Source organism: Phoenix dactylifera, unplaced genomic scaffold, assembly GCF_009389715.1.
Source record: "Phoenix dactylifera cultivar Barhee BC4 unplaced genomic scaffold, palm_55x_up_171113_PBpolish2nd_filt_p 001463F, whole genome shotgun sequence".
In the NCBI taxonomy this organism is placed as follows: Eukaryota; Viridiplantae; Streptophyta; class Magnoliopsida; order Arecales; family Arecaceae; genus Phoenix; species Phoenix dactylifera.
In genome coordinates this window covers 56,482-71,954 of record NW_024068778.1, presented here as the reverse complement: position 1 = coordinate 71,954, position 15,473 = coordinate 56,482, and the positions used below count along the sequence as shown (strand labels likewise).

At 37.5% G+C, this 15,473-nt stretch overlaps 1 protein-coding gene and 1 long non-coding RNA gene across 2 annotated transcripts; one reads left to right on the top strand and one right to left on the bottom strand.

Moving 5' to 3' along the window:
* Nucleotides 1-1,493: 1,493 nt before the first annotated feature.
* Nucleotides 1,494-3,424, top strand: LOC120108648. Its single transcript, XR_005509917.1, has 2 exons — nucleotides 1,494-2,017; nucleotides 2,112-3,424. It is a non-coding gene; the product is annotated as an uncharacterized LOC120108648 (long non-coding RNA).
* Nucleotides 3,425-4,162: 738 nt separating this feature from the next.
* LOC103717252 lies at nucleotides 4,163-13,952 on the bottom strand. The gene is made up of 4 exons (XM_008805568.4): nucleotides 13,451-13,952; nucleotides 12,599-12,651; nucleotides 5,672-5,848; nucleotides 4,163-4,752 (listed from the first exon to the last, which is right to left on the bottom strand). Exons 1-4 carry the CDS (start codon nucleotides 13,865-13,867, stop codon nucleotides 4,524-4,526), a joined length of 876 nt encoding a protein of 291 aa, XP_008803790.2. The 5' UTR covers nucleotides 13,868-13,952; the 3' UTR covers nucleotides 4,163-4,523.
* Nucleotides 13,953-15,473: the final 1,521 nt, after the last annotated feature.

Below are 15,473 nucleotides of genomic sequence, written 5' to 3'. Positions count from 1 at the left end.
ACGCATCTAAATAACTAGTTATTCAAAATGTGATCAAGTGCTCTATGTAGGCCGGTAGACAGTTATTGCAAATTCTCCTTGTATTTATAATATATGAGACATTCTGGAGCATAAGGTTTGGTCCCTGGCACAAGAATATTAATTACCATGGAAGCTTTTAATCCATTGTTCATGATACCTTGAAGCACATCTCCATCTGCCCATATTAAGTATCATGTTCCTGATCAAAATATTGAGCACCATGTTGTACATACTCCACTCATAAGAAGTCATGGTTTCTTCAATTTTGATACCCCCTTCCCGTGAACCAAACGGGTCCCAAGTATTTGACATAGATAATCATCATGCAATTTCTTTGAAATAATTGATAATGCTCTTGCAGTTATTCTAAAAGACATGTTTAAATAGGCAGTTGTCATTTAAGCTTTTTTAGATGGCGGTGGGGTTGGGATCAAGCTTAAGGACTCTTTGGCATATGCAACTCTCTCCATCAACCCTTACATGGTGCAAAAGTTCACCGAAAAATGTAGTGCTCCAAGTTGGAGTTCCCTAATGGGCAGCAATCCAGTCTGCAAATTGGTTGCACTCCTAATACGTATAGTTGAGGTGAAACTCCTAGATGCAAGAACCATATTTCAACACTGATATAGCATACTGTAGACCAATCCAAGCAGCTTGCAATTCAATACCAGAGTTGTTGTAGACATAGAATTGTTGTAAATAGAGGATTCGGCTATAAGAGGACATCTCTTATATGTTAAACCACGATTCTAAGTGCTGGATTAGGGATCATCCTTCGCTGACCCCTCGAATTTGACCATAACAATTCAGAGGGAAGGGAATAGCAAAGTGAACCAATGGACTGAAAAGGAGCTGCGCAAAACACTAGAGCTATCCCAGTGCTTGGCTTCCCAACTAAGGTCCATTGGAGGCTAGTGAACGTTATTCTGCTGTAGATATGCAGCAGACTACTACAGTTGGACTGGTCGAGCTAGGAAGCTAGAAGAATAATGCTTGCCACATTTGTTAGTTCCAAATTTAAATGAACTCTTAATTGGACCATAGGCATCATCTATTTAGCTTGTACCTCAAAATATCCCATACTCTGTTATATATATATATATATATGTATGCATTTATGTACATATGTATATATATGTGTACATATACATATACATATATACATACATATGTATATATATATATGACTATTATAATATAATAATGATAGTAAATAGTACTATCATAATATTAGTATAATATAATACAATATACTATATTACTAGTTATTATAATATTCGATAGAAAGTATTACAATTATTATTATTATTATTATTATTACATATAAATATATTATTATATATATTATAATATTATTATAATATATGAATGTGATATTATTGTTTTAGTATAATATTATGATATGACTATATTATAATACTATTTTTAACATAATAAAGCGTGAAGTATTATTGATCTATAATGTATACATTTTATTTTAATCTAAATATTATAATAAACAATGTAATTATCTTTGAAAGGGTGATTACCAAGTAATTAAGATGGATTATAAAGGAACAAATATAATAACTACAAAATTTGGGGTATTTTGGTCACACAAAGAGCTTCTGGTAGGACTAGAAAGCTATTTTAGCCTTTTACCAAACACTTATATATTATCTAGAAGTGCTTTTTAGGCTCTAGAAAGCACTTTTGGCCCTTCCAAAAGCAATCCAAATGGGGCTTAAGTTTCTCTTATCAGGATAATCATCCATATAAAATAAATTTCTCTCTAATCATCTAAATTTTTTGAAATTTTCTGGCTTGCTGCACCTCCCCTTGATCGCATAGGATACTTCAACTCTTTCAGATAAGACCAATTATTGATGTTACAAATTTTTTAATTATCATTTGATATTTTGCTTGCCCCAGGTTTTCCAATGTCGCCTGCCCCCAGAAGCACTTGACCTGGTGTGCAGGTTTTCTGCAGTACCCACCAAATCTGCGGTGCACTGCTGTATGTTCGGATCAGATCATACCCTTTGAACAGCATGATTTATTTGTGATAGTATCAATATGCTGTTGAATTCTAAGCATGTGATAACCTGCAGTTGGAAGCCTGCACGCACCCCTTCTTTGATGAGCTGAGAGACCCAAATACTCGTCTACCCAATGGCTGTCCTCTTCCTCCCTTCTTTAACTTTAAACATCAAGGTAAGAAACCCTCGGGATAATGAGCATATATTATAGCATAAAGCAGCAAGTAATTCTTTTGTTTTGGCTAATATTATATAAATTTACATGTGGATGTGACTTTGTTACAGTGATTAAACACCATCCTACCTCCAAGAGCTTGATGATCAGTCATTGGACCATTGCACTATATCACTTTTATAGCCTTTTTTTCATGAAAATCAGTATTGTGTAATCTCCTTCAGCTACCATAAAGCAATACCCCAACAACATGAATTACCATTTTCTTGCTTGATTTTTTTTGTTAGGACGGACAAATCGCAAAAGCCTAGTTTGAGTACATCCACAAGAGTCAGAAAATAAAATATCCTGAAAAGGAGGTAGCGGGGCTGCACCGTCCGTCCACAGCGTCTTGCTGGAATGATCGGCAATAAAAGATGCAAACCAATCCACGGCTTTGTTTGCCTCGCGGTAAACATGACTATTTGCTTGCTAGTAAATATAATATTATGAATCCTAGTAAGTAATATATTATCTATTTACAAATTCTTAGGTATAATTTTACTGTTTGCTTGATGAAGGTCTGATTAAGTGATCCCTGTACATGTCTTTATACAAGCATATTATCTTTTGATTGAATACTTGTTTAAGAAATTTTTTCGTCCAATGTTTTGCTAATTTGATATTCTATCTAGATGATGACTCGTAAAGCATATAAAGCCAATATATTTTCTTCATTTTATATTGTAATTTCCAATATTTGGATGATCACATATATGCAAGTCAATATGCACATTTTCAGCTCTTGCATTGATGCATAGTCTTCTGTCTCTGGCTTGCCAGCTCATGACCATGGCGGAGATTATGCTCATCCCTCCAAATGCTCTTGAACGCCTTGCTCCAGAGCATGCAAGAGAGCAGAGTTTGTGCATGGCCTTGCAACTTTGTAGGTTCGAGAAATGAAGCATTCCAGTTATCCCTTTTCATCGGGTTTGGTGGTTCATGAGATATGTAAATTCACGGTTCTTTTTTTTAATTTCAATTTCTCTATTGATATTTTTCTTTTTCTTTAAAAAAAACCTGAAACACTGAAATTTCCAGACAACATGAGATTGCAAGGCTTATTTTATAATATCAGTTATGTTATATCTCCATCAAGAAGAATCATAATTTACTTGTGAATTGTGACTGCAATGGGTGGGTCCCTCCCTTCCTTTCACTAAAAAAAAAAGCATCTGACTGCAATGAGTTCTATGTTATGAAATTCAATAGCTAGCTTGAGCCCTATAAGCAAAACCACTGTTCCAGTGAGAAAAATTGATCAAGTTCCCGAAATGTTGCTTTTTTGGAACCAGCTGAATCTGGTGTTGATTCTGAGCTAGTGGAACTCATTGTCAATTGTCTTTGCTGATTATAAAAGACACTGTCCTGTAAGCTTTACTGACATTAACAAAAATTAGGATTTAATTGTGAGTTTCTGACTGCTTTGAACTGCAGCATCTGCTTAAGCCCTATAAGCAAACAACCACTACTCCAGTACAGCCCCCCCCCAACAAAAAAAAAACAAAAAAAAATATCAAACAGTTCTCCATATTTCGACCGCCTGAATCAGGCCGCATTGTTGAGCCAATGGAACTCATCTTGTTAATATTTTTGCTAATTATATGCCCTATAAGCTCGCTGGGAATAGATTTGGATGGACAAAGGCTTGATAGTGCTGCAGGACTTTGATTATTCTTCTGAGAAACGGCGTTATATTGCAACCATGAGTAAATGATCAGAAATCAACATCCAGAAACATTCTGCTTGCATTCATATAAAAGGCCGAACAGGTTTAAATTCAGGGCAGTGAAGTTGGAGATTCTCTATGGAGAAGCAAAGGTGGTCGGAAATCAAGTTCTGCTTTATTTTATAGATGCTGAAGTGAAAGAAAATAAATAAAATGGAGCTTTAAATTCTGCATAGTTTGTGAAATAAATTATTTTTCAAATAATTTCATAAAAACATCCAAGAAAGGTTGTATAGCATATTTTGCGAACTCAAGCTACATGATGGATATTCTAAGCATGAAATTGCATGACATGAATCTGCTTGCAATACATGAAGAATACAACTATTTCGTTGATTAATGATTATCACCGCAACACCATTTTACTTGTACATTAACATCCATCCATCCATCCGGAGGCATCTGAAAAATTTGGAGCGGTATTTTGGCATCTCCAATCAATGCAGACCAGCATGAGATGAAAATTGTTAGTGGGATCTGCTTTTCATGTTTTAAATTTATAATGACAAAGTTGTAGGCTGGCAAGCTTTCAAAGTTGAATTTAGGGAGTTTGGTGCAAGACAGATGGTTTTATCATTAGAACACGACGCTTCTTGCCAATCCAACCAATCCAATGAGGATCTCCTGATATCACTTTGTAGCCTGCTTTTGAATACAGGTTTTGAGCTGCTGAATCATCTTCGTAAGCTCGCAGAGCCAGGTAGCGGTAACCCCACAGAAGTGAGAGTGCATCACAGGCTTTAAGCAGAATAGTTGCTACTTTCTGCCTCCTATATAAACTATTTTCTATTAATGACAAGTGATTTGTTGAGTAGAAAAGTAAATCAAATGTGGAAAATATTTTGGTTTCTAGTAACAAGTGCATGCTGATAATAAAGAATCTTCCACCTTTTCTTTTTTCGTGCCTCGGCAACCATGACATTGAACTATCCTTCAACTTTTCTGATGATGGATCACAAATGAAATGTTGAAATCATGGATACATAGCATCATTTATGATAAGCCAAAAGGATGCTCATGAAGGAATAAGGAAAAAAAAATCTGTCACTTTGACATTTGAACAATGAGCAAAAAATAGATCATGTAATCATTGCTCCTTTTTCTTTTTCTTTGCTTTCCTTTTTTTTCTTTGGAGGACAACAGTGGAACAGTACCATCTGGACTCAAACAGGAACGTCTCCAAAGAAAAAGAATTTTTTTAATTATTTATGTAAGTTAATTAATCATACCCTACCAGGCGGCGAAAAGCTAGTTTGAGTGCTTGGCAATGCCAAGTAACCTGGGTTTCTGGCCCCCACACCTGTAGTGCTAAGGTCCAGGTTGATATCATGAGAGAAATCGTACCCCGCATTCTCCACTAAGCATCAGGCTTGCCATGCACATTCTCATGGAGATAGGCTTTTATAAGGATTTTGCCGTCAAACTATTGAAAGACATTATGTCGAACAACTGCTAAGTGGCTGCATGGAAGTCCTCTCTATGTAATATTCCAAAATCTAACTAATTTCCTTTCCTCAATCAAAATACTAACAGAATGACAACTGCATAGAATTCTTGCATATTTCGGTGATAGTTGGTTTTGTCCTCTAAGCATCAGCCATGAAATCTAAGCTTATAATCATAAAAACATTCATGCAATTAGTACTCCCTATGAGTAGTATGACGAGGTAGTTAGAAAACTGCACTTACCTAAATTTCTTGAGAACAGCCATCCCTGACACATACAGATACTCTTCTACACCTTCAAGATGTCTAAGAACTTCTTCATCTCTCTGGACTGTCACATCTACAACCCCCACAAGCTCATGCTCCGGTGCCCGTAACAAGTCAGGTACATTTACAGATTCCACGACCAAACAAGCATACCTGCCGAAGAAGCACTCATATATATAAAGAAAATCAGAAATGTGCATGTTTATTTTATTCTTACAATCTGAAATATGTATACTTAAAATATGACGTTCTTAAAAATTTCTATACTCCCATGTGGTAGTAAGATGGTCTCCTATCATTCAGCAACATCATGCACAAACTTAGTTTACACTTAGAATGTAAGCAATTTGAACAGTAATAAGTGAATGGGCAGTTGAATCTAAAATAGCAAAACCCGTTATTGATGCAGATGTATATATATTGAAAAAAATATGCAATGGCTTATGGAATCACCCCGATTTTAGGGCTTATGCGCCAGCCCAGAGTGGGCCCAACAACGCCTAGCCCTGCCCGACAGCGCCCAGCCCAACCCTTGGGCTTCTGGGCCAGCCCGAAGAGGTCAGGCCCAAGGCTGCCATGCCTTGTGGCATGATGCAGCGGAGAAGGAAGTTTTCTTCCTCTTCCAATTTGGGCCGAAACTGAAGTTATTTAGGCAATCTGAGTTCAACTAGAACTTTAGGATTTCACTTATTTAACTCCTCCTCCATTGAAAGCAGTCCACAATGAGTCCAAGAATCGTCGCCGATCTCGATGATCCTTCACCGAGTCTTCTCCTTGATTTGTCGTCTGGAAGAGTCGCCGGAAAGCCTTGCTGGACTGAGGTATGAGTTCTTCATCTCATCCTTTTTCTTTCTTAGAGTTTTGGGCCTTCATTTCTTTGGATTTGAGCTGGCAATTGCCGGATCTTTATCTAAAATAGAGCACCCTTGTTTTGGCCATGATTAGCCACTGCCGACCGCTGGATTTGGCTGGGGTTGCAGCCACCCAAGGCCGCCATCGGGTGGGTAGCTAGACCATTAAGGCTGCCACTTGTTGCCGGCGAGAGGGAAGGAAGAAGAGAGATGGGAAGATGGATTCTTCCCTCCTCTCTATTTTCTCTCTACTTTCTCTCTCTAGAAGTTCTATGGAACTCAGAATTAGGTCATGTCGACCTGATATACGAACCCGAGTTGATTCCTGAAAAGAGGCCTTGAACTGCCTTAGTAGACCACCTACTGGACCGATCACTCCGGCTCTATTGAATATCCCTGAAATTCCCATCGATGAACCATGTTGATTGATTTTGGCTCTGATTGTGTTCGATTCATTGAGTGAATCATCTGCACCAGACCCACACGAAACCACAGTACGCTCGGTCAAGTATTCTCGAATTATTAATTTAAAGATATTAATTAAAAATTAATTTTGCTGTTAATATTTTAAATAGGTCTAGCGGAGTCGTCTAGCGAAGTCTGACTGTCTAAGACAAAAAATGTAAGTAGATCTTGCATTCCTTATTATTTTTTAAATTATCATATTTTTTCTGCATAAGATTCGATTGTGGAAATGACATATTTTCTTAAAATTATGGTTGAATATATGTGTTATGAAAATTATACTTTATTAGTTCTATGTATCTTGTAATGAAATAGTATTGTTATGAAATATGAATATGAACATCCCATTAGTAATTTTTATCTATTTATGTGTATGTTTTAAGAAGAAAATTATAAGTATTTGAAAGGTTCTTAGATAGCTATGTATGGTCCTCGCTAGTAGGTATAATAGTTGGTAATGACTCTCGCCAGCGGGTATAATAGTTAGTAATGGCCCCTCCAGTGGGTATAATAATTGGTAGACTGTGGCATGCAGTTGATTACGACCCTATCACGGAAATAAAGTGACTATAGCACAAATATCTGTGAGCAATATTTTGATCCAAAATAGGGTTAAGAGATATTAAGAATGATTTATGAATTCATTTGCAATATAAACTTGGAACTATGTTTATGAAAAAGATAGATGATTTAGGCATGCATGATTGGCTTTATGACTTGTTTTAATATATTGTACTATGAAATGCTTTATTATGGCAATAACTGTTATTTTTCTTAAATGATGTATTGACATGGAAAAACTTATTATTGATTCGATAAGGTAATGAAAGATCTATTTACTGAGCTGTGTCATTCATATATCTCTGTGGTCCAGACTTGAAGTTCGTACTAGCAAGCTTGGCCAAATTATATAGTAGAACTTTAGTTTTTTGGTTGCTTATGAATTTGTAGCTTAGTAATCTTTTAAATATTGAGAATTATGGATTGGTTTCTATGTTTAATGTAGATGCTCTGAACCAATATTGGTTGTATTTAATGAATAATAAAATTAAATTTTTATTAATTATATTTTTTTTGAGATGAATTCAAAGTTAAGATAGATTTGAAATTTTAAATGAAACGTTTGGCTTTGTGTTATCGTGGGTTTATCTCTTGGTGGCACAACCATATCATACTTCAGATCTAGGGTGTAATAATTATGCTCCGGATTTGGGGCATGACGGCTTGAGCAAAAATAAAAAGGTATTGAGACAAAACTGTAACCGAGCAAGACTCAAAGCAAATTGTGCAGATGTTCCATGTTTGCCGGGAGAAGAAACTCCAATGCCATCCTCAATGAAATAGCTCATTATATAAGCCTAAAAACCCAAACATCGAGAGATCCACCAATTTGTCTGGAGTATACAACGACTAATATTCTGATACCAATCCAAACTTCTGGTATCTAAAAGAGCAAACAATTTTTCAACAATAAGAAAATATATCCTGTAAGGTCAATAATCTTTTTTTCTTTTTAGGTCCAAAAATGAAAATGTCTCTTAGAAATTATAGTAGCTTGACTAGAGTTGGGCATCGGGCCGTGCCGGGCCGGCCGGCCCAGGCCCAAGCTAACGGGCCGTGCCTGGCCCGGCCGCTTATGAAGCGGGCCGTGCCGGCACGGCCCGTCTCGGGCGCAAAAGGAAGCCGGGCCGGGCCCAGGCCCGCCACGGGCCGTGCCAGGCACGGCACGCCACGGGCGCAAACGGGCCGTGCCAGGCACGGCCCGTCTGGAGAGGGGGGAGAAAAATAGCCGTTTCCAACGGCTATTTTGGGAAAATTCCATTTTTACCCCTCCCAACAGTCCAATAACGGCTGAATTGAGGGGTATTTTGGGAAAATTTTTTTTTTGGGCTTCTATAAATAGCCCTTTCCTCCCTCATTCTCACCACACCAAACCAACTATTCTCTTCTTCTCTACTGCTATTATTTCTCTCTTCTAAAGTGCTCTTCTAGCAATTTAATTTTTAGTTTGCATTTAGCAAGTGTTCAAGTGCTACACAAGAGGAGGTTCCTGTTGAGAAGAGAAGGTCACTCCTGTTGAGAGCACAAGAGGAAGCTCAGAATCTCGGCTCTGCCTCTGCCCTCCGACCCTCTACTCAATTCCTCCTTGTGGTTAGTTTTTATTTTTTGAATTCATCAATTTAGATATGTCATCTTTTGAGGAAAGTCAGTTTGGCATTCCTCCTGTTTCTGAGGGAGAAGAAACTAATCCCCAACCCCATGTTCCTAGTTCCTCTAGAACTAGTGAACCGAGTGAAGATCAAACCTCTTCTCGTAAGAGGACTAGTGCTGTATGGAATGAATTTGATAGAGTTATGGTTGATGGAGTCTGGAAAGCTAAATGTAAAAAATGTGCCAAACTTTATAGTTGTAGTAGTAGTGGGGGAACAGGGCATTTAAAAAGACATCAAGAGAGTCATAGGATGCATGATTCTCATGCTCAAACTCAAAGTACCCTTAATATACAAGGGGGATTACTTGTAGGTAATTTTGCATATAATCATGAAAATCCAAGAAAAGCACTTGTAAAATGGATAGTTAAGGATGAATTACCTTTTAGTTTATGTGAATCTTTTAATTTTGAAGAATATGTTCAATTAAACCTACAACCTGCTTACAAAAGAACTAGTAGGCGTACATTTAGAAGAGTAGCTATGACTAACTTTTTAGCAATGAAACAAAGTTTAATTGAAACACTTTCTACTTTAAATGTAAAAATTTCATTAACTTCTGATATTTGGTCAGCATCTGTAGGTAGTAATTGTTTTATTGCCATTACTGCTCATTATATTGATAATGATTGGCAATTAAATAAATGTATTCTTGCTTTTCGTGCTTTTGATTTTCCACATTTTGGGCAACAAATTTCAAATATCATTTATCAAACTGCATGTTCATATAATATTAATGATAAAATTATGTCTATTACTTTTGATAATGTATCTAATAATAATTCTGCTGTTGCATTATTAAAAGACTCATTGCATCCCATGTTAGATGGAAATTTATTGCATATTAGATGTGCATGTCATATCTTAAATCTTTCTGTTCAAGCTGGCATGGGTATGATTCAAGATGTGATTGGTAAAATTAGAAATGCAGTTTTTTTTATTCATGCTTCAAGATCAAGACTTCAAGAATTTAAGGAAACTATGTATAAATCATGGTAAACGTTTTAAAAATTTAAACTTGATGTAATTACTCGTTGGAACTCAACATATAGCATGATACATGATGCATATCCATATAAAAACTTATTAAGTGCATATATTAATGATCGTGGATTAGGCTTTACATTGACTGAAACTGATTGGAATAAAGAAAAAATTTTGGAAGATTTTTTGCTTAGTTTTTATAATGCTACCAATGTTCTTTCTGGTATTTATTATCCAACTTCATGTTCATTTTTACAACAAGCATATATAATTAGTCAAAAATTTGCAGAACATAGATATGATGATGTTTTAATGCCTATTATTGACCTAATGGAATCTAAATGGAATGAGTATTGGGACAAGATATGTCCTATGCATAACTTAGCTGCTGTATTTGATCCTAGAGTTAAATTAAATGGCGTGCTAATTTTACTTGATGCATACTGTGAAAATATGAATCAAGATTCTGAATCTGCTAAAAATGAGGTAAAACAACTTCTTTATGATATTTATGCTATATATGATGAAAAAATTCATGGATCTAGAACACAAATACAAACCTCTATTTCTTCTTCTAGTATTTCTCGTTCGTCATCTATTTTTTCATTCATTGCACAGAGAAGACACACACATGCTTCAAGTTTATCTTCATGTTCTTCATCTTTAAGTAGTGAACTAGAATTTTATTTACGAAATGATCTTCAGTCTGCATATGATGAAAATCAAATAGAGAATCTAGATGTATTATCTTGGTGGAAGAGTGTTAGAAATCAATATCCTGTTATGTCTGCAATTGCACGTGATATTTTAGCTGTGCCGATGTCCACGGTAGCATCGGAATCCGCTTTTAGTGCAGGTCGGCGTGTTCTTGACGAAAAGAGAAGTAGGATGACGGGCGAAACGGTGGAGATGCTTCTCTGCTTCAAAGATTGGTTGGATGCTGAGGCAAGACTTCAAGATAAAGGTGGACATAATACAACATCCTCTGATGATGATGATACAAACACTACTGAAGACTGAAGAGTGAATACTGATTCACTGAATCACTGATGATTAGTAAGATTTCTTAATTTTTTATAATTGTACATTTTTATTGTATTCTGGAGGTCAGACCAAGGTTCCAAACCTCGGCCCTTTCTTCTTGTATTCTGGAGGTCAGACCATGGTCCAAACCTCCCTTCATGTACCATTTTGATTTAAATTAATAAACTGGTAGGGGTCTATGCCAAACCCCCCACCATTAAGGTGGCTTTATATTCATAAATCCTTAGTTTTCAATATTTATTAATTTATTAAAAAAATTTATGAAGCATTAATTTTTATCGGGCCGGGCCGGGCCCAGGCCCGGACCGTGCCAGGCCCGCGGGCCAGCCCGGCCCAGGCCCTTATGGGCCGTGCCGGGCTGGCCCGCGGGCCGTGCCGTGCTTGGCCCGCGAGCCTAGAGCGGGCCGTGCCGGCCCAGGCCCGAAGCGGGCCGTGCCGGGCTCGGCCCGCGGGCCAGTAACCTGTGACCCAGCACGGCCCCCTTAAATGGGCCGTGCCAGGCACGACCCGGCACTGTAGCTATCGGGCCGTGCCAGGCACGGCCCGCTTCGTGCCGGGCCGTGCCGGGCCGTGGGCGGCCCGGCCCAGTGCCCAACTCTAAGCTTGACTGCAGTCCTCAGCCAAAATACTTCCTTGAAAATATCCTAAGAAAGTTGCCAATTTCAAATACTATGTAACTTCAGATTTCTGTTTCATTACATCTTGCATGAGATATTGTGGTGTATCACTCTTTGATCTCTCTCTCTCTCTCTTCAAAAAAAAAAAAAAAAAAAGAAAAGAAAAAAAAAGGTCACTTGTCCAAAATTTCACCTCACGTCCAAAATTTCAGCTTACAGAGAAACCAACAAATTATCGTCTAACTAGGAGTTTTCAAACAACATGCATGAAATAAAATAGGACTTGCAAAACATTTTATCTTTGCATGTTAAACCAATCAGTTTGATGTCCCAAGAAATCACAAGTGATAAATTTTCAAGGAAAATCAGAACCAATCATTTATTTTTTTAAAAATAGTGTTTTAGGCTTTTATCAATGTCATTCCATCTTTTGTAATATAACTTAACCTGAAAACAAAACCCTCAAGGTCAATTCCTGTGTGAGATGAGAATGTCCATTTATCCTAATTGAACAGTGGAAATGAACATAGTAAAGGCCGACAAAGAGCAAGGCTAGCTGATTGGGATATTGGACATATGAAGAACATACTGATAGGCATCATGGATGATCATCATCTAATTGATCCTCTTATTGTAGAACCGAGGTAAAATTAGGATCTCTTTTCAAGTAACAAGGTGAAGTGAATATGTAAAATGATACTAGGGAACAGGTATTAGGATCAAGAACCACACCTGTCTGGTGGTGAATTCCTAATTCTATACATGAGAGCAGAAAGCACTTCAGCCTGTTTTGTGGCAGCACCAACAAACATGAAACAAAACATGAGAGGTTAGAATCATGTCTATCCCAATTCAGTAAGTTGAAAAAAATGGCAGGGCAAGAAATGTGTTCCAAATTCAAGTTATATGAATAGTGATAATCAGCAGTGAACTAAGAAATTTATTATGTGACAAATTAACCATGTATACAGTCTAGTGTAATAGGTATAACTGAAGACATGTTAGTGCAGGGTTTCTGTAGAGTGGTAATTATAGTTTCACTTAATTAGTCCCTCAATTTATAAACTTTTCTTATTAAATAACAATCTCAAACATGAAAATAATAAAATAATGGATGTAATAGAAGAACCAGTATTAATCAGTATTCATTATGGAACTGTACTAAAAGACAATATCGTAAGGTAAAGTTAGTTGAAGAAGAAAGAAAAATAATAAATGTATGACAATTCAGTATACCATTCAAAATAGCTAACTAAAAAATATTTTTTAAAATTTTTTAGTTCTGTATAAATGCTTAAGATTTTTTCAGTAAATGACCGATATGAGACTAAACACATGCCCGCACGGATCTTCAAAAAAAAAGTCTAATCATAAATATAATTTTAGCACCATTTTGGCAGAAAAAATAATGTAAACATAATACATAGTCATCAAAAGTAAATAACTTTTCAACAACAAGAGGAGGCAAGAAAGAAACAAAATTCTGCAAAGAAAAACCACAAGAAAAAAATTTATGAACGACTTGAACAAGAGAAGCAGCATGCATGGATCCATGAAGAATTAAATTGGCAGCAGAGTCCGTACTTCAAAGAACTTAAAGAAGAGGTCATTGAACAGAGGCACCGGGACATGGAAAGCTTCAGCCTGGACATAGGCCACCCTCCTTATCTCCTCTCCCACCTCAACCATCCTCCTCACTCCCCACCCAAACTCCCTCACCAGATGACCATCTTGGCCTTGGCCGACTCCACACCTTCCACTCTCTTCCTCACCTAAAAGACTCACCTCCTTTGCAGCAGACCAGCAGACCGGAGCTCTGCTCTCCCTTGTCACGACCTTGCACTCCTTTGTGCATTCCAAACAATGTATTCTTTGCTTGCTGAGAGTGGCTTGTTTTGTAGACTTGGAAGTGTGAGAACGGAATTGGGAGTTGTGTAGAAGATGTTCAGAGAAGCCTTTCGAGAGAAGTGGGATTGTTGGGTTCGCTCTTAAATTAGCCATGCCAGCACTGCATAGTGGAGTAAGCGCTAGCAAGGCTTCAGTTCAGAGGAATTCGCCACGAATTTTCCATCTTATCTTTAAAATAACGCTCTTGAAGAGCAGCCAGTCGTTTGACAGCTTTAAAAGCCTGGTGTGAGTCTTGTACAAGATGCAGACCATGTAATTAAATGCGCAGAGATTAACTTTTGGATAATAACACATTCAGGAAGGAGCATAAAAGGATGGCTGATTGTATTGGATTTGAGTCTCTCACAACTGGGATGCCAAGAAATTCCCTAATTGGATGGTCTGAAGGATTTATGATAGTTATATAATCTAAAAGTGCTGATCCAAACGGATGAGTGAAAATTAGAGATTTTGCAAAAGCAGTCCATTTTTTTACATATTTTACCTATTTTTATTTATTTATTTGTTACAATGATTTATCTAATTTTTTTTAACATTTTTGCACCTGGTCATTTTTTTAAGGAAAGTCAAAAACATATTTTCTTTATACAAAAAATATATTTGTTGAGCATGCAATGCATAGCTATGAGTTAAATTGTTGACAACTAATCCAAGCCAGTCCAATTTAAAAAAGGTTGATGAAGCTTTTTTTTCCAAGAATTTTAGAAAAGAAAAGAAGGACTTCAATTCCATGCCACTCTTTCGTTTCTAGCCTCACCCTCGGTAAAAGGAAGTGCCGGCGATGTATGCCTCTCTAGCGGCGGTTGGTCCCGGTCGACCACCAGACCTTCTCTCCCTCTCCTTTTTTTTTCTTCTCTCCCATTTCTCTCTCTCTTTCTCCTCTTCAAATCTTAGCATAATTGCTCTTAGATCCAACCATCGTCGATTAAATCTGGCAATCTTTGGTCAACAACCAACCATCTGTATCCTTCTTCTCTCCTATCACTCCTTTTCTCCATCTCTGTCTTTGTCCTTCTCTCTCTCTCTCCCTCCCCTCTTTCTCCCTCTCTCTTTGTATATCAATGTAGCCACCAATCAAATCCTACCGTTATTGTCTAGATCCAATTCCAACTGGCCCCTCCCCTCTATCTCTCCACTCTAACCTTCCCATTCACTCTTAACTCTTTTCTTCTTGGTCATTTCTCTGTATTCTATCCAATAATAATGAACCTTAGTTCCTCGCCTCTTGCCACGATTCAATCTCTCTTTCTTGTTCCCCCAATTTGGTGTGGTGACTTTCTCAAGCTCCATATCTTTTAGACATGGCTCCCCTCCTCCTTCTCTCTCCTTAATCTCTCTCCTCCATGATTCTCTTGGCGTGGTTCGCCGAGTTGGCGTTTCCCCCATGCATGGTCGCCCTTCCCCTCCTCCCTCCTACTCGTTCCCATGATCCCTGATTTTCTTTCCTCCCCCTCTACCTTCTCCCTCTCCTCCATAAGTGGTACGGGAGCTTCCTCTTTTCTATTTTCTTGGTGTTCTGATCCCCGATTATACTTCATCACTAGTGTAGTTTGCAGTATTAGGTTCATGATGGTGGTAGTCTTCCTATCATAATCCTATGTTTGTTGGCCCCTTTTCTGATCTGGTCCTTCATTTCTTCCCTTCCTTGTCTACTCTTTAACTTCTCTCCCCCTCTCCTAGGGGATCATTATGTCGTCTC